Below are 23,652 nucleotides of genomic sequence, written 5' to 3' on the forward strand. Positions count from 1 at the left end.
CTACTATGATAATGGGGTATTAGTGTAATCACAATTGATTGATCACTGGGTGGTGATCAGTGTCATGCTTGTCTAGTCCTTATTAGTGTAAAGAAAATAATTGTATCCTCACTTATTATGAGAATATAGTGTACAACCAAAGCTTTTACCAGTTCGACCATTAATCTTCCCACTATCGAGTTGCTTCACTAAAATAATAGACGACTGTTTGTAAGGTCGATTTCCATGAGAATAGTTCGTTGATGCTCTTTCTGGCTTTCGAGGTATTTCCCGAGGACTGACTGTGAGATGTATTTCGTCAGATGAAGAGTTGTTGTGATTCGTAAAAACCACACTGGTGAGTCGACAATACGATTATGTTTAATGCTGAGATTTCTGCATTGACACATTCATTCAGTCAGTCAGCTACAATGTAGTACCAGGCACATATATGCATCGGTCCAAGTTGCCACAGCTCATTATTTGCACAACAAGATGAACACCAAATTCTTTGAAGTAGCTACTTCAACGGTAGTAATATGTGAAACAAAGATTGTGTATAAAGACATGATACAGAAATGAAGAATTAGTCTGTAGAAAGAAAGGCATAAAGCAATTCGAATCTCACGGTTTAAGAGTAGACAAATAGTGTATACACCTACGCCATTTTGATCGATTCCGAGCCATGTCACCCAGAGTCTCCAACCATTAGTTACGATAGTCGCGCGGCCGCCACTAACTTTCTTTCAACCATCCCCAACACCGGTTAGCATTGCACGTCGTGGTAATCGCTGTTCAGACATACACAACACGTGGCCCAACCATCTCAGTCGATGAAGATTCACAACCTCACCAACTGATTTTCCATCATTCCCTAATACCCTGCATCTAACGTCACCAATACTTACCCGGTGATCCCAGCAGATGCGAGCAATATTTCTAAGGCATCTGTGGTCAAATACTAGTAGCTTACCAATATCTTCTACTCTTAATGCCCACGTTTCGCAGCCGTAAAGTTAAACAGAATCAACTGTCACGCAGTATACTCGTTTTTTTATTGATAGACGAATATCTCGCTTTCTCCATAGGTGACGTAAGTTGGCAAAAGCCAAACGAGGTTTTTGGATGTGTACAGAGATTTCGTCAGACACCAACCCATTAGGGGTGATCAGACTTCCAAGGTAAGCGAAGTTGTCGACGCTTTCGACTACTTCACTCCTTATAATTAGTTCAGGCCAGTCCTAATGCAACAACTTGCATTTAGGGTGGAGAAGCACATCCCAAACACTCTGGCATTGTTGTTCAGTGGTACCAAATGACTGCATTTTATCAACGTCTTCACCAAACAGGACTATATCATCTGTGTATTCTGAGCCGATAAGTAGACCTCTTGAAAATATATCAATTCCTGAAAATTCAGTCGACGCGGACGTTATTTCGATCAGTAGGTCTATGATGAAGTTGAAGAGAAATGGAGAAAGTGGACAGCTTTGACGGACATTACTTAAGGTTACGAAAGCAGATGACATTTCGTCAAAAGCTCTGACTCGACTAGTAGTGTTCGAGTAAAGAGTCTGCACGAGGTTTATGTACATCTGAGGTACGCCTCTCAATGACAGACACTGCCACAGAATCTCGCGGTCTACAGAGTCAAATGGTGCTTTAAAGTCAAGAAAGATCACCATTGTCGGACGCCGATAAGCATGCCTGTTCTAGGACCTGATGAATGGTGAATATGTGGTCGATTCAACCACGACCAGGTCTGAAGCCAGCCTGATTTTCACAAGTTTGCACTTCACGCGTCTTTGTTAGGCGTCCGGCATTTATTGAGGCTAGTATTTTAGATGCTATTTTAGCCAAACTTGGCAAGGTGAGGTCAAGTGAATGACCACACTAGGATCCTGTATGCGTGTTTCGGAGACACAGCATACATCAATGGTACGAGATTCTAGGGTTTTAGCTGAGGAGGCCCGCTGATCGATTTGACATAGGGTGGGTATGTTGAAGGCTCCAATGTGTAGTTTGGAGCGAGGTTTCATTAGCCCTGGACAGTGTTTTGCGCACTAGAATCATTGACCATGGTGACACTTGAGAAGGAATTTCAGAGTTTGAAAGCCGAGGTAGGAGGAGGGAGATTAAATATAAATACTATGATTTCGAGTGCCGATATAAATGGTATAAATCATTTATCGAGTTCGGAATTATTTACTCGGCTTCGAACTATATGTTGTATAACGGCTAGCAATGACAATTTGTTATCCGAGTCGGAACCAAGGACAGATTCGGACTTGGGAGGTTATGGTTGGACTTTGAATTATTTTAGCACTGAAATATCAACACCAAAATAATGGGATAAAGCATGCTCATTTTGTCATAAACGTAAATTGAACGATATTTTAACTCACAACTCATTCGGTATCACGAACAGTTCTTCTAAGGTATACAAAATTTGTAATTCATATTATGCAAACCTCTACGAGCCAGTATAGCTCGATTAGTTCATTACGATAAGCAAGCCTGACCACAACGTCAAGGTAGCAGCAACGGTTGTGCATTGATACATGAGTTAGATTTTTAAGGATTAATCGAGATGTGATATATTTGCTCTAGTCGGTTCTGTGCAACCTTAAAACTCATATTTCTATCATACGATATTCCCTACATTTTATATACAGGTATGCAATAACGGGATCTTACGGCAACCTCTTTCATATATTTGACCGTCACAATGGCTCTGATTGGTTGTATGACCTTGACGATTCAAGCAATCCTTATAACACGAATTCTGCATGTAATACTGAGAGTTACTTATCACCTAAACGTTTTATGTCTCCTGATGATCCCATTGGAAGTCGGTTGGGTTTATCTTCAATTTTCGTAGCACCAATGGATGCTGTGGAAGCTCTCTTTCCAGAAACGACGAGTCAAACCAGTTCGCATAGCAGCTATAGTGATAATAATGATTGGAATAAATTTGACGATAGTTCGAACACCTCAGAGGTGTCACCTGGTAGAACAAAGCTATCTAACTGTCAATTAGAAGATCCCAACCCTACAGAGAATACTCCCTCAGCACCTCCAACAGGTTCGAAGCGTCGAAAGCAAATCCTTCCTTCTCGTGCTGATATTTCTACTGATTCTCATTGTGTTGTACAAAGTGAACACGAGAAGGCCCGTAGTTGTCACCACAAAAGTAAACATCGTCATCGCAACAAGCATTCTCAATGTGAGAGGATAGAGAAATGTGGATACGATGTTAGTTCTTCTTGCACAGTACCGAACTCAAATGATGGTCATGAGTTATCAAGTGTCATTGTAAAATTACTGCCTGTCAAAATAACGTCTATCGAAGAATTTCAATCAGGGACATCAACTGTCCCTGGAATGCACCAGATACACTGTCAGCGTAAGATACTTCACTTATCCTGGCACCCGAAGAAATTCCTTACAGTAGCTCTATCAGGCAATCAGATGTTTCTTGTTTCAGGTCAGCCGACATTTAGTGGTACATTGCCTTCACAGAAGGATTCGAGTCATTGCTCTTCCTGTTTATCTAAGTCAACTGACGATGAGAACAACATACCTAGTGGACATTGTGAAGCGAGATCCACTTCTATAAGAGACAAGGTAACTCCTATTTTATGCAAAAGTTCAAACGTGAAAGCTGCTAAACGTCGTCGCCGTCGTCATCACCAAGCAGGTAGTTCAAATTTGGTCAATGCTTTCCCTAACTTATCAGATAGGAGAGAAAATCACATTTCTGATATTGATGTTCTTCCTGTTGATTCTGTGGTTTGTGGAATGGATTATACAACGAATTATGAAGCTGACCACGAAGATAATTATGATGAGCAACACACCTCTAAAGCACAACTAGATTCTATTAACTCTGATCCGAACAGTGAAAGCGTCCCATGTATAAATTCCTTATTTCCATCATCGAGAGAAACATTTTCAACTAATTTGAACGATGTTTTACATTGATAATGTTTTTCATACCATTTTGATTGTCTTCCTTACACTGTCCTCTAATTTTTGCCTGACTTCATCTCAGGGTTGACATATTTCCGCTATCAATTTTTAAATCATCAAAGTTGTCGTTATTGCTGGAGGAGTATCTTATTTATTTTGGGATAAATGTACAATAGTACATACATAATTACATACGCACACACACACACAGGTAGGCGGAGAGACGTGCGTTCAGACATACATAATCTCTTCCCTGTATGAATGCTAACTCCCAATATCATGTTACGAAACTGCTATTTTATAGTTCTCTATTAAGAAAGATTTTTCCTACCCGTTATTTCACGTTGCAATGCCTATTTATTCTGAACTTGATTGTGTTTCATCCGCATGAGATATGCGTGCCTTTACAGTACAAATTATTGTAAATGAACTCGAAGAATTGTAAATGACTAACTGGAGATCTTTTCTATAGATTGTATTCCATTCCAAAAATATAACGTTGTGTATTTTATGTGCATTTCTAATTTAGCATAAATTATAAAACATGAAGTTGTTGCTTTTATTGTCTAAATTATTTACATCGCTTAGCTTTCAAGTCTCAGTTTAATTTCTTCATCATATTACCGTTTAAGCATTGTGAAATCCAGTTCGCCTGTCTTTATTAGTAGGTGTTCGTTTCTATTCATTGATAACAGTTCACTGTTACCTCTCATAATTTATTCTAGGTATTGATCGGATTGCCTCGATGTTAAGTTTGATATTGACTAAATACAGTAAAACTCTCAAGAACTCCATATGGAGTTATTGATTACTGTCAATACAGTGGACAAGCAGATAAGATTTTACTCTACATGACACTATTAAAACTGAGTAGTTTGTTCGTCTTATGTCAATCCACAAGACCACGTACAAACTTACTGATACCACATTCTTCCTTTGTGAAATTCATATCAGGTCCCAGTGCCATAATGAGAAGGTTATCTAGACAACCGAAAAGACAATATCTGACATGATGTTCTCATGCACAACTAACAAGTAATAACTATTTTTAAATACATCCACTCAAATGCTAGTTGGAGTAACAATAAGGGTAAATAATATTTGCTTACAATTATTATGTATTTTTGATACATAATGTTCCCCATATTCCGATATAGTGGCACTCATCCTGTCTAAAAGATAATGGAACATGTAGAGCATCAATATTGTTCACTATCTGCTCCAACACCAGTGAGGCAGCCTTAAGATGAAATACAAACACTGAGTGGGTTTAGAATTGAGAGAAAACATCACTACATCCATAAAGGATATTTTCTTTCTGTCTGGGTTCTCATCACTAATTGCGATGTATATGTTGGAAAGTAGTCTAACTAACAATTGTAGACAGTTAATGTTCCTGAGATTGTACGTTCCCCTTTCATTCTACACTTCACCATGTTGGACGGTGTTCCTGATCAAACGGAGAAAAACACATTGGAAATAAGCGCGGGTGTGATGGTCCATAATGAGGAAGCTACATGGATGGAACATTGTGTTAGTTGCAGACTAGGATTTATTTCTTAGTAGACATATTCAAGAAACTGCTGATACCTTCTGATTTTTATGTGTGACAGTTAACAACTTTAGCATTACAGTATGAACAAGAGACTTACTTTTGATAGGAGACTGAGCTTCGCAGATGAGACCACTTACTAAATCACATAAATGAGTGCATGGAATTAAAAGTTAGTATTTGTATTTACATGGAAAATAATCAAACTTATTTCACAATGATCTGGTTTGTGGACAAGTTGCCAATCAAAATGTAACACTAGTCCAGAATGCCTCGTCAACTACCTCCAACCACCCACCGTCAAATAAATTGGGAAAACAATCCTAGTAAATGAGGAACTGTTAGGTTCGTTAACCTTGAGGATACTACTGATTCGACTTATTCGGAACGGAACGAAGGCTCAGGATTTAGAGACTCAAAAGACTATTCTGGTCCGTTGTCTTCGACTCAGCTAACTCGATCAAGAAGTCTTGGTAAGGCGTAGAAAGTATATTCTACAAGCAACAGCAGATACCAAGTCAGGCAGGCAGATCAGATCAAGCATACAAGTCAAGCATATTTATACAATTATTTACATTCGATATTGTCATAGGAAATTTTTAAACATTAATCAATGAGTTCATCAATTGACCTATTTGCGCATTTAATCGATAGTTCATCAATTGACTGCTATTCAAACATTTAATCGATCAGTTCATCAATTGACCCCAATACAAATATTTAAACGTTTAATCAATAAGTTGATCGATGCGATAAAATTCAAAATATGAGTTTGGGGATCTATCGTCCCCAACACTCCTCCCCTTTTAATAGCGGGCTCTCCTGGGGTCAACCTGCATCTTGACTGTAGCTCGCTGTTCTCTTATAGGCCATCGTCTGGGACGTGTTTCAGATTGTTGTTGGGGTTTTTCTTGAGGAAGGGTTGCCGGTAAGTTGAAAGTATCAAGCAAGATGTCGAGAGGAAGATTTAGTCCTGTTGATGGGTGGTCTTGGGCTATCCGCTTACGTAGTTGATTTCGGTGTCTAGTCCATGTGTCTCTTCCCACCTTTACATTGTACATAACTTGGCCTAGACTTCCAACCACACGTGCTTCGATCCAAGGACCATGATTCGCTCTGTAGTCTCGAGCGAACACAGGGCATCCAACTTCGTACTCTGGAAGCTTCTGAGATTTGGTCTGAGATGGTGGTGGTATGGTTCTTGGGCACATGAGACTGTGGATCGTCCTCAATTTCCTTCCCATCAGGATCTCTGCCGGGGACTTCTGCTGTGGTAGCATATCATTAGGTGTTGTTCGGTAAACAAACAAGAAATTCTGCAGTGTTCCTACTGGCGTCCCTTCCCCTTTCGACTTCATTAGAGCTCTCTTGAATGTATCCACAAATCTTTCTGCTTGTCCATTTGACTGTGGGTGGTAAGGTGGAGAGCGGAAATGCTTGATCGATAGGCGTTTGCAAAATTCTTGAAATTGGCTTGAGGTGAATTGCGAACCGTTGTCGGAAACGATTATATCCGGTAACCCATTGCGAGAGAACATCTCTGTCAACAGTTGCATCGTTTGGGTTGTCGTTGGTGGCATGACCGGAACGATTTCTGGCCATTTCGAAAAGGCGTCAACAACGACTAGATAGGTGATTCCATTAATTGGGCCTGCGAAATCGACATGTATCCTGGACCAGGGATACTCAGGCTGTGGCCATGGGACTGGTAGTATTTTCGCGTTACACTTAGCTGCTTGCTGACATTGTGTGCACTTGCTTACTAAATCCACGATATGTTGGTCCATGAGGGGCCAATAAGTATAGCTTCTGGCGATGGATTTCATTCGTTTTATACCAGGATGACCAGTGTGGAATTGCTTTAGCACCTTTGATCTTAGGGATTCTGGTACCACTACTCTATCTCCAAACATCAAGCATTCGTTTACGACGCATAACGAGTCCCGACGGTGGTAAAGCTGTTTCAAGTCACCATCGAGTCCAGTCGGCGGCCAGCCATTTGTGACGTATTTCATCGCTCTCTTTATGATGGAGTCGTTCTTGGATGCAGATTGTATTTCAGCTGCTGAGACTGGCAAAGCACGAATAGCAGTTGTCAGGTAGCACTGCGCGTAGTCCTCTGTCATCAGGGAGGCAATAACTGTATCTTCGCCGGCCGTATGGTGTTCGCTGATAAGTCGTGACAAGGCGTCAGCCTGACCAAACTGTTGAGTGCGCCGATACTGAATGTCGAAATCATAACCCAGAAGTATCAAAGCCCATCGTTGGAGACGGTTTGCAGAATGGGCTGGAACACCAGATTTCGAACCGAAAATTGTGAGAAGAGGCTTGTGATCAGTGAGAAGAGTAAATCTTTGACCGTACAAGTATTTGTGGAAACGGCGTACTGCAAACACAAGAGCCAGAGCCTCTTTTTCTATTTGACTGTACTTTCGTTCTGCTGAAGTTAATGTGCGAGATGCGTGCATAATAGCTTTCTCTGTTGCGTCCGGGAACTGATGTGAAATGACAGCATCGAGTCCAAGAGCTGAAGCGTCTGCAGCGACAATGATAGGCATGGACGGATCGTAGTGCGTCAGTAATAGTTCAGAGCTAATGATGGTTTTCAGCTTGCAAAATGCAGCTTCACATTCTTTTGTCCAATTCCAGCTGGTATTCTTATTCAGAAGATGATTTAGCGGGGCGCGTATGTCATGCATCGACGAAACAAAAGCTGAATAGTAGCTAATTAGTCCCAGGAATGATCGTAGCTCAGAGATATTAGTGGGAGTTGGCATCTGTTTTATAGCTCGGATGTTTTCCGGATCTGGTCTGCGACCTGCGGCATCAAAGATGAATCCCAAATATTTAACTGACTTCAAGAAAAACTGGCATTTTTCTGGGCGTAATCGGAATCCGTTATCGCTGATGCGTTGTAGTACAGCTTTCGTGCGTTCTCTAAGCTGTTCTAACGATGTGGCAACAATTAAGATATCATCGAGATAAGTTGCGACCCCCGGGATACCCGATAGAATGGTATCCATTAGTTGCTGAAAAATAGATGGAGCTGTTTTAACACCAAATGGTAGGCGATTGTACTGAAACAAGCCACGATGAGTATTTATGGTAAGTAACTCTTTCGAATCTTCAGACACTTCCACTTGTAGATAAGCATCAGCGAGATCCAGCTTTGCAAAGAACTTCCCACCATTTAACATCGTGAACAAATCTGCAGGGACTGGCAGTGGGTAGTGATGCTGTTCGAGAGCTGCGTTAAGACCTGTGGAAAAATCTGCGCATATTCGGATTGTGCCATTAGCCTTCTTAATAACCACAATGGGTGCTGCCCAGGCAGAATAAGAAACAGGTGTAATAACTCCCTGTAGTTGAAGGCGGTTAAGTTCTTCGTCAACTTTCGATAATGCTGCGTACGGCACTGGTCTTTTGGACGAAAGACAGGTTTAGCTCCAGGTTTCAACCGAAGTGTTGCTTTCATAGCAGTGCACTGACCCAATACAGGTTGGAAAATGGTTGAAAACTCCGTCATTAGTTCTTTCGAATATGCTTCAGGTTCATGAGGTTGTTTCACCAGATGGCATACGGTGCTTAAAGGAACGTCAGCTAAATGTAGCTGGTCGAACCAGTCTAACCCAAGTAGATTAAGATCAGCTGGTGTGATGTAACATACACCGGTAAACGTCGAATCATGAAAAGACACTTAACAATCTAGTTGTCCCAACAAACGTAGGTAATTACCGAATACAGTTCGAGGTTTTGTGTTGTTGGAACCATGCGTGGTCATCCCATTCTGATCTAATATTTTCGTGAGAATTGTTACATCAGATGCAGTGTCTATTTGCAATCTAAATGGGTGCCCATTAATATTAAGGGTAATAAATTTCCTCTCAACTGGGCATGAGTTCTCACAGCTTGCTATTAGACTCAACGAATTCGTGTTGGATCTAGGCGTAGGCTTCCTGGTACCTTGAGTTGCTCGCTTTTTTTTCGACAAAACCATCTTTATGACCCACCGTGTTACATTTCCTGCACCGATGTTGCTTATATGGACAGTATCGAACAAAATGCCATGCACCGCAGTGCCAGCATGGGGCAGGAGGATTTGTTTTTGTCTTTTGACTTGAACTCGATGTCGCTGAGGCAGATTTATGCGAGTTGCGTGGTTGTTGGACTACATGAACTTCGGTACGATCTGAACCACCACGCTGGACCATCGTAGTGTCACGCTGTAGATTGATTAGGCGTTGATATTCGTTTGCAATATCATTAAGGGTTAGTTTTGGATCTTGGTCCAATCGACTTAGCAAACGTGTTCTAATGTCACTGAACTTCTGTGATTGAAGGCTGCAGATGAGCATGAGTGCTTTAAATTGGTCTTCAGAAAGCGACTTCAACCGGAAGCGTTCACATTCTCGGTTAACGATACCCACATGTGTGAGAAAATCAGCGTCTTCGTTCATAGTGAGCTTCAAACATCGGTAACGCGCATTAAATAGTGAGGAGTTGTCTCCGAATTGTTGGCTCAATGACTGGACAGTGTCCGAGAATGAGCGATCGCGTGGGTTTAGAGGCAGAATTAGGTTGCAATACCTGTCTAGTTCATTAGGACCCAACTTTCGAAGCAGCAAGCGGACCTTCCAAGCATCATCCTGATTAGCAAAGTCGAACTTGAATAAGTCTTCGTAACGTCGAAACCACATATCAAACGTGACATTGGATTCTGGATCGTAATGAAAATCGGAGATACTGTTAGCGATACCATCAACTGATGGTGCAGTAGTAGTAGGATTAGAACTGCTTGGTTGGGTATTAGACGTAAGCTTTGCATCCGCTAACATCTGAATAAGTTTCATTTGCTGCTCCAAAACCACCGTCGCCAAATTGTTAGGTTCGTTAACCTTGAGGATACTACTGATTCGACTTATTCGGAACGGAACGAAGGCTCAGGATTTAGAGACTCAAAAGACTATTCTGGTCCGTTGTCTTCGACTCAGCTAACTCGATCAAGAAGTCTTGGTAAGGCGTAGAAAGTATATTCTACAAGCAACAGCAGATACCAAGTCAGGCAGGCAGATCAGATCAAGCATACAAGTCAAGCATATTTATACAATTATTTACAATCGATATTGTCATAGGAAATTTTTAAACATTAATCAATGAGTTCATCAATTGACCTATTTGCGCATTTAATCGATAGTTCATCAATTGACTGCTATTCAAACATTTAATCGATCAGTTCATCAATTGACCCCAATACAAATATTTAAACGTTTAATCAATAAGTTGATCGATGCGATAAAATTCAAAATATGAGTTTGGGGATCTATCGTCCCCAACAGGAACACTTGAAGTAACCCAAACCCGTTACGTGTGAAGTGATTAAAGATTACCCACAAATGTACTCACGTGAAATCAGTAAAGTGATCCCGTTTATTAGAATGTTGTGTTCCTGCAACATATTACTTCTAAACTCAATTTTTCTGATGAAAATGTTTGTTTGAACGTTTGTCTATATACTGTTTTGGTGTGAAACCAAACACAGTGAACTGAAACATTCTCATAAGCACTTTCAATTTGGTTACAAGACTGTGATTGAGTTCTCATGATATGAAACACTGATGAGAAGTGCACTCATGAAATTGAGGACACTGAATACAGTGCTAATGATAATATTCTTATCACGATGTGATTTTCAATGTGACGCAAGTTTAACTGATTTTTCTCATATCCGTATTAAGTTTGTGGTGAGAGAATTTTGTTCACAACTCCTTCAACTTTCCACTTGATGTAAGTAGATTCTCGTCAATTACAGATTAATGTAAACTGTACTCATAGAACTGAGGACAGTGAACGTGATCGTGCTGTTTGATGAATTTGTAAAATTTTCTCTCAAGAGAATTTCATGTTCAATTGAACATTTTGTTCGCATTGATGGCCAGTTTTTTAAAACTCTCCAAATGTACTATATACAGACTGTTAAAGCACCAAAATGATGAATTTCAATGTATGAGTGATTGGGACTGTTACGGTACAAATGCGAGGTGCTAAGTCACAAGTATTTCACAGTAATTCGTCAGAACATATATATACACCAACAGAAAATGCCTCGACTGGATAATAAGTAAATGCCATAACGTGGTGCATGTGGAGAAAGCAGTAGTGTTGAATGTGTCATCTTTATACAATTGGACATCATTTGATGGGCCTTGGGTATCTGACTCAATTTAGATTGGTTTATGAAGCAATGAATGGTTGTTATTTAGGTATGCATCTTAGCTACGGTCGTGTATTTTTATCGACGTTAATCGTGTTAGCGAATAACGGGATTAAATAAGTAAAAAACGAGAATAAAGTTTGAGTACGGATATTCTGTGTAATCGTTGATTTGAACAGACAATCCGAGAGAGGAAGCGAAGGAAGCAAACAGGAGAGAGTGAAACGAAGGAGAATGACGTGTAATAGAGAAAACGAAACAGTAAACTATTTTTAATGAAGCGTGAGTCTATATTTATAGTCAAATTAAAATGAGTTCCAGACACATGATGAATGGGATCTATGATTAACACATATACAACCATATAAAACAGTCAGGGTTAGTAAGCTTATGAATGACAAGGCCAGAATTTTGATTGGGAGGAATGGAACGGCCTGTGTGCAGCAGTGTATTTGTGAGCGATAATCAACATGCTATGTTATGTATGTTCATAAACCAGAGCGAAAGGATAAAGGTCATGCTTTTCAGACGACAATTTTACGGGCAATAATGGTAATTGTACAAATCATGGGAATCAATTATACATGCAAATGGTAACGAAGTTGAATAACTACAATAGCTCGGATGTGTTATAATGTCACACCGAAGTACCATTGTCCTCACGTATACTGATATTTGTACTGAACGTTCTTTTGGGTATTATTAGCGTTACGAGGGGATGTGTAAAAATAAACATATAATAAAACTATGATGTGGTTCGTGGAGAACTTTGGAGGTCGTTTAGATATTTTCCAAACCCTTATTGCATATAGATGAACTGGAAACGGAATTAAAATAACTTCCGTGTAATAAGGAAGTCGAGCCATGATTAACTGTGTGAGATAGTAGCAAATACAAAGCGTATAGTAGCCACCGATGTAACTAAGGTTGAGAAAGTTTGAACGACGTGGTTAGCCGTAAAACTAGAACCGGTTCGTCGTAGGTTAGCAACATATACTCTAAGTGATTCATTCCAGTTTGCCGATAGACTAAATCATACGAATGTTACCGACGAGTTCACGGTCTCTTTTGATGTAACATCATTGCTCACCAATATACCACTTTTTGAAACTATTGATATAATCTGTCAGAATGATGATCTCTTACCTTTATCAGCCCCAGAATTAAAAAAAACTACTACTGTTGTGCACAACGGATGTTCAATTCCAGTTCAATAACACCATATATCGCCAAATCGATGGCGTAGCAATGGGAAGCCTACTAGGTCCAATTATGGCAGATATTTTTATGGGGCATCTTGAAAACACGGTACTTAAACAAGCAATTAGTGAAACAACGGAATATTCCAGATATGTGGACGACATATTATCTTTAACAATAAACAACATGCAATCTGCCTGCTAAGACTTTTCAATGACGCTCATACTAACATACATTTTACTATGGAACACGTACAGAACGAAATGTTCCACTTTCTTGATGTTGCCATAAAACGCGGGGGAGACGGGACAGTCCGACGCTCAGTTTATAGAAAAAGTAATTGGAATGGCCTTTACCTGAATTTCAATAGTTTTTGTCCAACTAGTTACAAGAAGGCATTGGTTAAAACACTATTTTACAGGGTAGAAAAGATATGTACCACCGACAAACTGGAAGAAGAATTAATGAACGTAGAAAAATGTCTAAAAGACAACTTTTATCCACAAACGTTTATTGACAAATATAGAAAGCCCAAAGAAAACAAGACGGAAATAACTACGGTCAATAAAATGCCAGTATATATGGATCTTAACTTTAAAGGTGATAACGTCGCACAAATAATCAAAAAGAGACTGAATACTGCGCTAGCCAGAACTTATCCGGCTGCTAAACTTTAAATTCTCTATAAAACAACATGTTCAATAACTCAATCAAAGGTCGACAAGCACCCCTTTCATGTTACGGCCAACTGTATTTATAAATTTACGTGTACCTGCTAAAGCAGCTACATCGGTCGAACTGAAAGGAGAGCATATCTGAGATTCTTTGAACATGTTCCAAAAAGTCTTAGAACAAGGGAAACAAAGACTCTGAATAGTGCAATCACTAAACATCTCCTTGATACAGGACATCAGGTAGATACCTTACAATCCTTTAGGGTGATTGGTAAGCAGCCAAACTCCAGTCTTCTGAAGTTTGCTGAAGCCGTTGCCGTCAGGCGTCAAAAACCTGACCTATGTGCTCGAAAGGAGACGGTTGTTAATCTTTCTTTGGCTTTGAGATGGACTAAAACGTATATTAACCGAAAAACAGCAATAAAGTTACTACGTCCAAAAGTTAATGTAGCAATAAACAACGCATAAGATAATAACACAAATAAAAGTTTAGGGACGTTACTTAAATCAGCAGGTTGGCGCGTGTCTTGTTGGTTTTGGTACCAGAACCCACAATTATAGGTAAATAATAATTCCAAAGAGACGATATGGCTCCAGTAGTATATCCGAACGTAGACGGTAATGTGATTGTTACAACAGTCTATAAATATATATGATAGTTAATTAATCGTTCCGTCATCATATCCACAAACATGATAGAACGAGAGACGTATGTATAAAAGCGTATTTAATTATGAGCAGTTAACAATGTCATGCTATGTGGGATTCAAAAACGGAAGGAAGAATGTAAGTATTCAAGGTCTTATACTTAAAAAACAAGTGCAATCGATTAATGATAAATGTACAGACTGTGGAAATTGGCAAAATAAATGCAAAAGATATGAAAAACTATTTACAAAATAGATTTATCAAGTCTATCTCCACACCTTGGTGACAAATATTCTTTCGCTGCAGCTTAAATTTGTTTTTCTTTTGTACTTTTTACATCATTGATTTTATTTTTCAACTATCTTTCAAATTAATAATCTTTCAACTGAATTCTACCCACTATATTCCTATCAATGTTTATTCATTACGTAATCAATTGTTTCTAACCCTCCTTTGAACTGTTTTCACAATTAATGCTGTAGAATATTCTTTCACATTAGGTATATATTTACAATATTCAGTCTAGTAATTTCATTTACACCCATGATATACTTTACGAATATGTCTTCCAAACAAACCCTCTCATGTAAGCAATTTAAACCCATTATGTAATTATGATTTTAAATATCACAGGTTGTAAGCGGCTGACGAGAACCTACGAAATAAAATGAATTCATGCTATTCTGCTAGAATCTTTATTCTTGCTCTTTTCAATATTACTTGAGTTGGTTTTATGATTTTATTGCAGCGATATACTACGTAAACGTGAGAAAACCTAAAATCCATGTAACCTAATTGACACCCAATCAACAGGAAGAAACTGATATATGTATATATCAATATATGTATATATTCTGGAAATATTATTTGCAGAATTTACACCAGTTTACAGGCATGATCAGCTTGATTTAAGTTGTGTCACTAAATGTAGAGAACAAACATGTGGCATAAGATTGTTTTAAGTTTACTAGTTTAAAAATTGTCTAGATAGTACCTTTATGTTATGTATTGCAGCAATGCTATTGCATCGGCCGGTAAGTTTTGATTTTTATTAAGTGGACATCCCGTTGATTTATGAACAGCGCATTTAGGGTCGGTTCCTGTGCCATAACGAACCAATCGTAATCTTCTGCAACGATAGAATTTGAAATGGAAACATAGAGCACGAAACAACAAAGCAATAATTACTAAAATGTGTCAGTCATGTCTACTATAATGCATGTGTCATATGACTCAATGATATACTGTTCATGTCAGATATTGTTCAAATTATTCACGATTACCAGGACGGTGTTAACGTAAAGCGACAGCATGTAGGTGGCTTTACTTGATGAATTCAGTAACAAGAATGGTTAAGTGTTTAAAGTTCCTGTAATCTGACTTGTGGATTAAGATACACTTACAGGTGCTAGAACATTTAGTGCATTTTCAAAGGAGCAGTATGCATCCATGCAGCGAACAAAGGGTGAGAGTGATTTTATCTTACAGATAGATTGTGGTGGATCATTCAAGATTCTAGAAAATTTACAGGTAAAGCAATCCATATAGAGAGGTGGTTTACAATTGGTTTATTCCACTAGTGACAAGGAGTTAATGATGTCGTAAAAAGAAATTTCTGCACATTAAATTACTTAACTGGATGTAAAGGATAGTTTATTAAGCATCTTAAAGAGAAAGACAAAATCTAGTTTGAGATTTCTCTTCAATAAGGGTCGAGCACAAGTTTATTACATCTGGAATTATAATTCATAGTGCAATCAATTCCAACAATCCGAAGTGTAAATCATCTCTATAGTGATTCTAACCTTAATTTATACATTATGCACACACTACTAAAAGTAAGCATGCAGCATTCTAGGTGTGGTTGAGCACAAACTGTACATCAATATACGTGACTCTTTGCAATAAAGTTTTCAAGTTACGCAATCCATAAGTTATTAAGGTATGCGGCTAAATTGCCAGTCTTAAGTATGTAATCGCATGAGCTCTTAAATGGTTGAAAGTGAATTATCATCATCATTTAGCCATGTTGTTAAACCAGATGATTGTAATAATTACTTAAGATCTTAGTGTAAATTTCTAAGATACTTATTATTTATGCTTTACAATTATTAAATTTACTGAAATATTTATCAATCATTTTTATTCTAATGTTGGGTTTTTGAAAATCATCTGAAAAAGAAAGAGAAATAAGGTCTCTAAAATGCTGTTATTTTATCTCCTTGTTAGGGAGAACACGACTTGAACCATTAGCAGTGATTGTACTCTCTGTATTTATGGGTAGTATATCTATACAACTTGTAGCTGAATCTGTACAAGCCATTGTTCGTATGTCACAAAATAATCAAGAGGCACCAAACGTTAATGATTTAGCATTGGGAATAATGGCATCCGTAATTGGTAAGAATTATATTTAATGTTCATAAATTGTGTTTTCAAACTTCATTTGAAAAGCTGTGACCTAGACCCACAAAATACCTGTTGATTAGTAGCCAATATTTCATTCACTTTACCTATTGTCAATTTAATTGTCTTATATAGCACAAAAGATATAATCAGAGAGTTGAACGTACCGACTAAGTCTCTATTGTCATATTTACCTGTTAATTTGTAATGACAGAAGCATCCATGTTGCAAGAGTATAGAGGGTCTTCACTGAGAGCTTCTGTTGACACACAACAAGTAATTTGATGGCAAATAATCCCAGAATTCCCAGTAGTAACACAGAGAGATATCGCAATAAAATGTAACGTGTAGTAAATTTCAGTACAACATTTGAAGTAATAAATACTCGGTACAACGACAGATTTCTACATAAACAAAAGCAGTACTTCTTTTTACTCAATCATGTATTGTTAGTATTATCACTATTATACAGATTAATTAACTATTTTTTGAAGTCACTATATCATATCATGTTTTCTTCCCCACTAATAATAATTCTCATTTGTTACTTGTGGTCATATACACTATTCCTCTATCGATTGAGCTTATACGAATTTACAAAATATTGTAGTTAGTTTTCTGTGTTAAACTATACTATTTTATGAACATTGTGCACAAAATCACATTCATAAAACACTTTGTCTATAAAAGTTAGTGGCTATGCGAAATATTTTAAATACATGAAATGCAATGAATTTCCACTGTGTCATTGAAGAATAAATATAGCCAATGTATCAAAGTAACTCTGTTTTGTGGCGATATTACTGACTGAAGCTGTGTAATCATATTTGTAGTTCATCAGTAAATTATATTAGTATACTTCCTACACAAAGAGAGCTCTTTATAATTTCATTTTCGAGCATTACTCTGGTTGGTTATGAAAGGGATTATTCCGAATTACTAATGAGCTATTATCAAATGTAATTATTCTGTTTTTCATATTCATCAAATGTATAGTCATCTCTCTCCAATAAAATATTATTATGTTAACATTTTTCATTAGCCGTTACATCGTTGCACAACTTCACTTTTGTATTTAATGTTTATCAACAATTTATCACTCAATACTACCGAATGTTTACAATTTTTTTATATTCTTCAAGTTAACAATTATCTTTTATCAGTAATCTATTTTTACTTTGATCTGTTACATACTCTTTTTATACTTCAGAAAACTATATATATTTATATATAGCTTACAAAACATTCAAATAATCAGGAATCAAAAGTAATTATGGATGGTCAACGTGTGCGTATGAACAGATATTAAGGGAAGAAAATAGGACCGTACGATGGTTATACATAAGTTCATGACCTTTTGAAACGGGTGTATATATCGCTCAAATTCTTAAATGATTGCAATAGACTAGCTGGATTTCTCCTACATTTTATTGTAGACAACTAGTAATCACTGACGAATCAGTTAATCACCTACTGATGTTTTAACTACATACTGCTTACCTCAAGATTGATACTATCCTCCAGTTTATAAAATGTTCAATAATTTTGAGATGATGGAGAAGATTTGTAGCAAAGGTGGATGGTATTGGTGAAATTTTGTTCTCTGAGCTGGATGGTTTGGTCGTGGAGCTTTCATCTTTCTTCTGAACGACATCATCAGCACAAACTTCAGATTGCTGCGAAGAATTCCAGCTTTATCAACCAATCAGGAAAATCATGCATAAACATAAGAACAAAATCAAAACAATGGGAGACACAACCAAAACAAAGAAGTGAACAATGGCAAATTTAATGTCAATAAGAACCAATCAACGTCGAGGTGCACAGAACATGCTGTGAAACACATATGGGGAAATTCGAACACTTCACTTCTATCTGAAGTTTGTGCTGATGATGTCGTTCAGAAGAAAGATGAAAGCTTCACGACCAAACCATCCAACCCAGAGAACAAAACTCCACCAAAAAGTACAATAATCCCCGACTCCATGCCTATATTACTTGAAATTTAGAGTTGTATTTCTCTGGGAAAATAATTGATAAAGTTAGTCTATCTCTTTGCTATATTACTCAATTAACCGATTGAATGATAAATTTTCTAGCCCTTTTCACATTTATTATCATTTATAGTGACTAAACTAATCTTATGGATCATTTGTTTTAAATTTGGTGGTGGAATGGCTATCGATGCGCTTAAAACCGATCAACGTAACGATATACTTACGAATGCTGCATCAATTTTATTTAGTGGTTTTGCTGGACGTTTACGTAAGAGATTCTACTATTTCACTATTTTCTAATAACATTTCAAACTCATCATTATTTCTATAAATAAAATTGATATCTACACTCCAGAAGATTGGATAAACATGTGTTACGTTGGATGTCATCTCAGTGGTCTAGGAGGCCGAATTTCCAGATAGGGAGTAGTGGGTGCGCATTGATGAGGAATCGCATACTAGGGCGAAACGGCTGTCCAGACCTTCGACGGTTTATATGATGGTTAGATGAATTTGTGGGAATATGGTTTTATCTGCTGTGTTGTTGATTGCTCTGCTTAAATTTTCTGCATCTAGTAACTGTTGTAAGAGAGCAACTAGTCATTGGTTCAGAATCGTTTATATAAGTCACTATACCATAGAAACAAGCTAGTTCTCGAGGTCACAAATATAAGCTAATATTTATGCTTTAACACAATACCACAGTCCTTCAGCAAATAGTTTATTGCTTCCAGATGATGCCTCACAGCATTATTAACATTGTAAGAAATACTCTCCGAAAACAATTTATAAACAACATCTCAAATAATTTAACATTAAATATCCATCCACCACATGTAACATGATTTTCTGAATCAACCTGATCATGTCTGTATATGGTTATGGATACCAAGCCTGTAGCTTGTTTCATGAGCTATAACTTTTTATTGGTATTGTTGTGCAAAGTCTTTTTACTCGTATGCCTTCTCTGTCATTCCTAACTACGTCTTGTTGTTTTGCCTAGACATGTCCTAAGAATTTTGTGTTCAAATATAAGTTGTATATATCTAATCCACGTTTTTACTCATGAGTCTTAATTATTTTTCCAGAGTAAGGTAGACATCATCCAAATTTCCGAAATGAAGCAAATTGGGTAGTATGGCTATTCTAATCAATTGATTCAGCATAATACCGTGCTTCAACCCATTGATCTTGCAGGCATTGTAGGTAGTTATTTTGAGGTTTATTGATCATTATCTATTTTATGTAGATTTTGGAGAAACAAACTATAATAATAATTATTATTATTATTAATTAATGGCTTTATTCAATATTATATTTTGGTACAATATAGAATTCTCAGCACAGCGTATTTCAACAAGTTTCTTATACAAAAAAGAAACAGAAAAAAAAAGCCAAAAGAAGGTATAAAGGAAAACTGTACAACTTTTCAAATTAGAGACAGGTTAGGAATGCAGGTTATTATTGACTAGGTTAACTCTAACAATCTGTTCGTCACAGAGTATATTTGCCAGGCAAGGTATTATAGAACTTTTATACTTTTGCTTGTGAACTTGGATCACATAAATTGTTTCGCTCAAATGTGTATGAGAAATCTATCAACTTAAAGATTGCTCCTATCACTAAATAACATTAGCTGAAAAACTAATAAAAACTATGAAAATGTAAACAGTCACTATGACCTAGTTTTGAGATTTTATCATTTATAAACTTCTCACTCGACATTCGCGAATCCATCACAAAAGTCAAAATCAAGTGCATTGGCGATCTGTTGTAGTTTCAATTCAATTCAGTTAATTGATTTCTTCTGTGTTATAAACATGAAATAATTTTGTTTGAGATCCTAAATGGACCAATGTTAGACAACCATTGCACTGCCGAGGAGTCTCGTACTAGGACGAAACGGCCATCCAGTACTTCTAGGTTTTCAATAGTGGTCTAACATTGATCCATTCATGATTTCAATCAAAACTCAACAATCTCCGAAACCGTATACTGATAAAATAATCTTGGTGGTTTATTTTAACAAAATATATATCGTTTCAGGTTACTAGTTATTCGATGTCACGATACATTAAGTACTCATTTCATGTACTCTTCTATAATCGAATTTGACCTTTGATTCCTCGTTTGATTAAATGACAGAATGCAATGTCTGCATTAAGGATTTAAACACGTCTTCATAGCTGACCTTATATAACTGAAATTAGAATGAATTGGTTTTATTTTTCGGAAGCTATACAGAGTTCTTAAGAGATAATGATGCTTATTTTGCGTGCACATGACTTAATACTTTTATAAGAACAACATGAAAATCAGTTCTCAGTACATGAACTGAAGAAACCGGCTGTCTGAATAATAAGTTCACAAATAAATGACTCATTTTATATACATTTAACTACCCAAATCACTCATCTCTGGTAACTATTTGTCAGTTTATTCAAGTAAATTCTTTATAATATCTAGCAACGATTGTCTGTTGGGACCAATTGATGATTACTGCGAGTTTCATGTGAATTTTATGTTCAGTGATTTCGTTAATTATTAAGGAATAGTAATTCTGGGTTTCTATTTACTCAGTTCTAATCACTGTAAAATAAATGGACAACATTCATTACAGCTCCTTTACTACGACAAAGTGAGTTTTAATATTGATGCTGGGGCTTGTTTTGCCAAGCTTATATATATATATATATCATCAATCGATATCACTATTTTCATCGTCATATCTTCACTGCATTGTCATGTTCTAATTTTCACTTGCTCATTTACGCACGACATCCAGTTTTACCGTTATGATATTTGCCATAGATCTGTTTATATTTGCGGTGCTACCAACAACAATAATAATAAATTATTATTGTTGTTACTTTCTGTATTACCAATTCATCTATTTTTATAAATTACTTTTTCATTCAAATAGTTTCTTTTGACATGCTATCGACTTTATTTGTGAAGTATTATCATCACTATGGTCGTCCTTATTCACGTATTATTTCTAATGGTATATTATAATGCTGAATGTATTCATTAACAAAATGTCCATAAATTTTATACCTTATATGAAATGGAATATTATGAAATTGAAATGATCTGGATATATGTGCGCTGTTTTATTAATTCTATACGAGTGGAAATATTTAAGATTTGTTCCCTAAAAACTATCATCAATAAAAAATCTCAGGTGTGACCTCTGATTTCCTATTGATTAGTAAGAACACTGTAAGTAGGATTTAGGTGAGTTGATTAGACACAGAAAAACAATGTTACTGAACATGTTGAGTTACATTGGTTTAATGGAAACAATCATTATTATAACCAATTGTACCAGTGATTGTTTTACTGTACATGTTTGTTTACCTGTACTAAAGACATCGTTCCTTCCTTTGATCGTGACCTTGCACGAATTCGGTTACGCTCAGTAACCACACGTGTACTCCGTTGGCACGATCTCGGTATTCTTTCGGTACCACGAGATCGCCAACGAATACATCTCGACTACAGCCATCAACTGCCTTCTGATATTTGGCTTACGGGGGATCTTATCCGTTAACTGGCACGTAGTCTTCCTGTAGTGATGATCATAGTCAACCGCGACTAGACGCCACGCTACACATGTGTAATACTGAATCACTTACACCTCATTATCAAAATGAAAATCTGTCTTCAGATATTGACAATTACATTTTTATAAGTACACAGTGCAAATTTAGGAATTTTTTTAAAATTAGTCAAATAGATTATCTTGAAACAATTCTATCACAGTGTCAGTATTGTATAACTTGTTCACTCGAACTTCATCATTATGGATAACCAGAAATAAAACCACTGTTGACCATGAAGAAATATTTTCACTTAATTCAAACTATTACTGCTTTGAATTTGTCCATGTTTTCAATTATACTCGTTTATATAGTAGATTTGTGAATGTTTTCACTTTCATTGAAATCATCCATTTTTTTATGAATCTTATCAAGTTATCTGTTTCTTTGATACTTTATATGATTAATATATATTCTGTGTTGAAATATACTTAATATATTCCTGATAAAGATGTATAAACTGCCTGTAACAGTCATCATGAATTTGTTAAAAACAAAAGTATTTACCTTTAATGACGATTTCTCACCTTTTCTGTCATTTATATAATACATATGTCTAATAAAGCTTATGAGTTTATGTTACAGTAGAAATTTGTATGAATTGAGGGATTCTTGTTTTACTGATATTTGAATTACAACTAAGCTTCTATTAATATTGAAATCTGAATTCTTTTGTCAATAATATAATAATTAATATGATCTTATGTAACTGAAACCGAATATTTGTTACGTAATATAAAGCAATGTTATAAGATGCTTGGATAAAAAGAATGTGTAAATTCAATTCACTAGACTACTACATGAGAGTAGCATTGATTCATTTTAGGTAATCAGTTTATATAGAAAGTGAACAAATAATAATAGCTAATCAGATAGGGAACCATAAAATCCATATAATTTAGATCATAATTTACTATTGTTCGTTTTTATAAAAGAAATTTCTCATTTATTTACATCATTGTAAGTTAAATGTGTTGATTTGATTAAATGAAAATAGTTAAAACAAAAGCAACATTTAAAATAGTCCGACCTACTATTTCTAATAATTTTTAGTTGTAAGTAGGTTAATAAAAGCAAACTGGTTGTGCTAGTTTGAATGTTAACATGTGATACAACCAAGTCACCATGAAAAGCTCTACGAAATGTATGATACGCTTTTTCCTGATTTTCTCTTCTATTCACGTTTCTTTTTACTTTGTTACATTTATTTCAATACTGAACAACATGGTTGCCAATGACTACAAGTTATTTCAACAGTGAAGATTTATGAAACAGAATATTCTGTAGACAGACACAAGCTATTTATTAATCATATAATTTACTTAATGAACCAACGGATCACTAAATAAATTCATTGTTTCCTTGTTCTACTTGTTTAACACTTAATTATTTTATACAGTGAACATGATTT

At 36.5% G+C, this 23,652-nt stretch overlaps 1 protein-coding gene across 1 annotated transcript in view; it reads left to right on the forward strand.

Annotated features, from left to right (window-relative positions):
* Positions 1-3,963, forward strand: part of PPP2R2B_4 (Serine/threonine-protein phosphatase 2A 55 kDa regulatory subunit B beta isoform) — a gene marked incomplete at both ends in the record, with an annotated part of 30,649 nt that extends 26,686 nt beyond the window's left edge. The window contains one exon of the mRNA XM_051219003.1: positions 2,655-3,963. Within this exon, the coding sequence (XP_051069404.1) occupies positions 2,655-3,963 (1,309 nt within the window). The remainder of the gene's footprint in view (positions 1-2,654) is intronic.
* Positions 3,964-23,652: the final 19,689 nt, after the last annotated feature.

Source organism: Schistosoma haematobium, chromosome 3 (genome assembly GCF_000699445.3).
Source record: "Schistosoma haematobium chromosome 3, whole genome shotgun sequence".
NCBI classification, from domain to species: domain Eukaryota; kingdom Metazoa; phylum Platyhelminthes; class Trematoda; order Strigeidida; family Schistosomatidae; genus Schistosoma; species Schistosoma haematobium.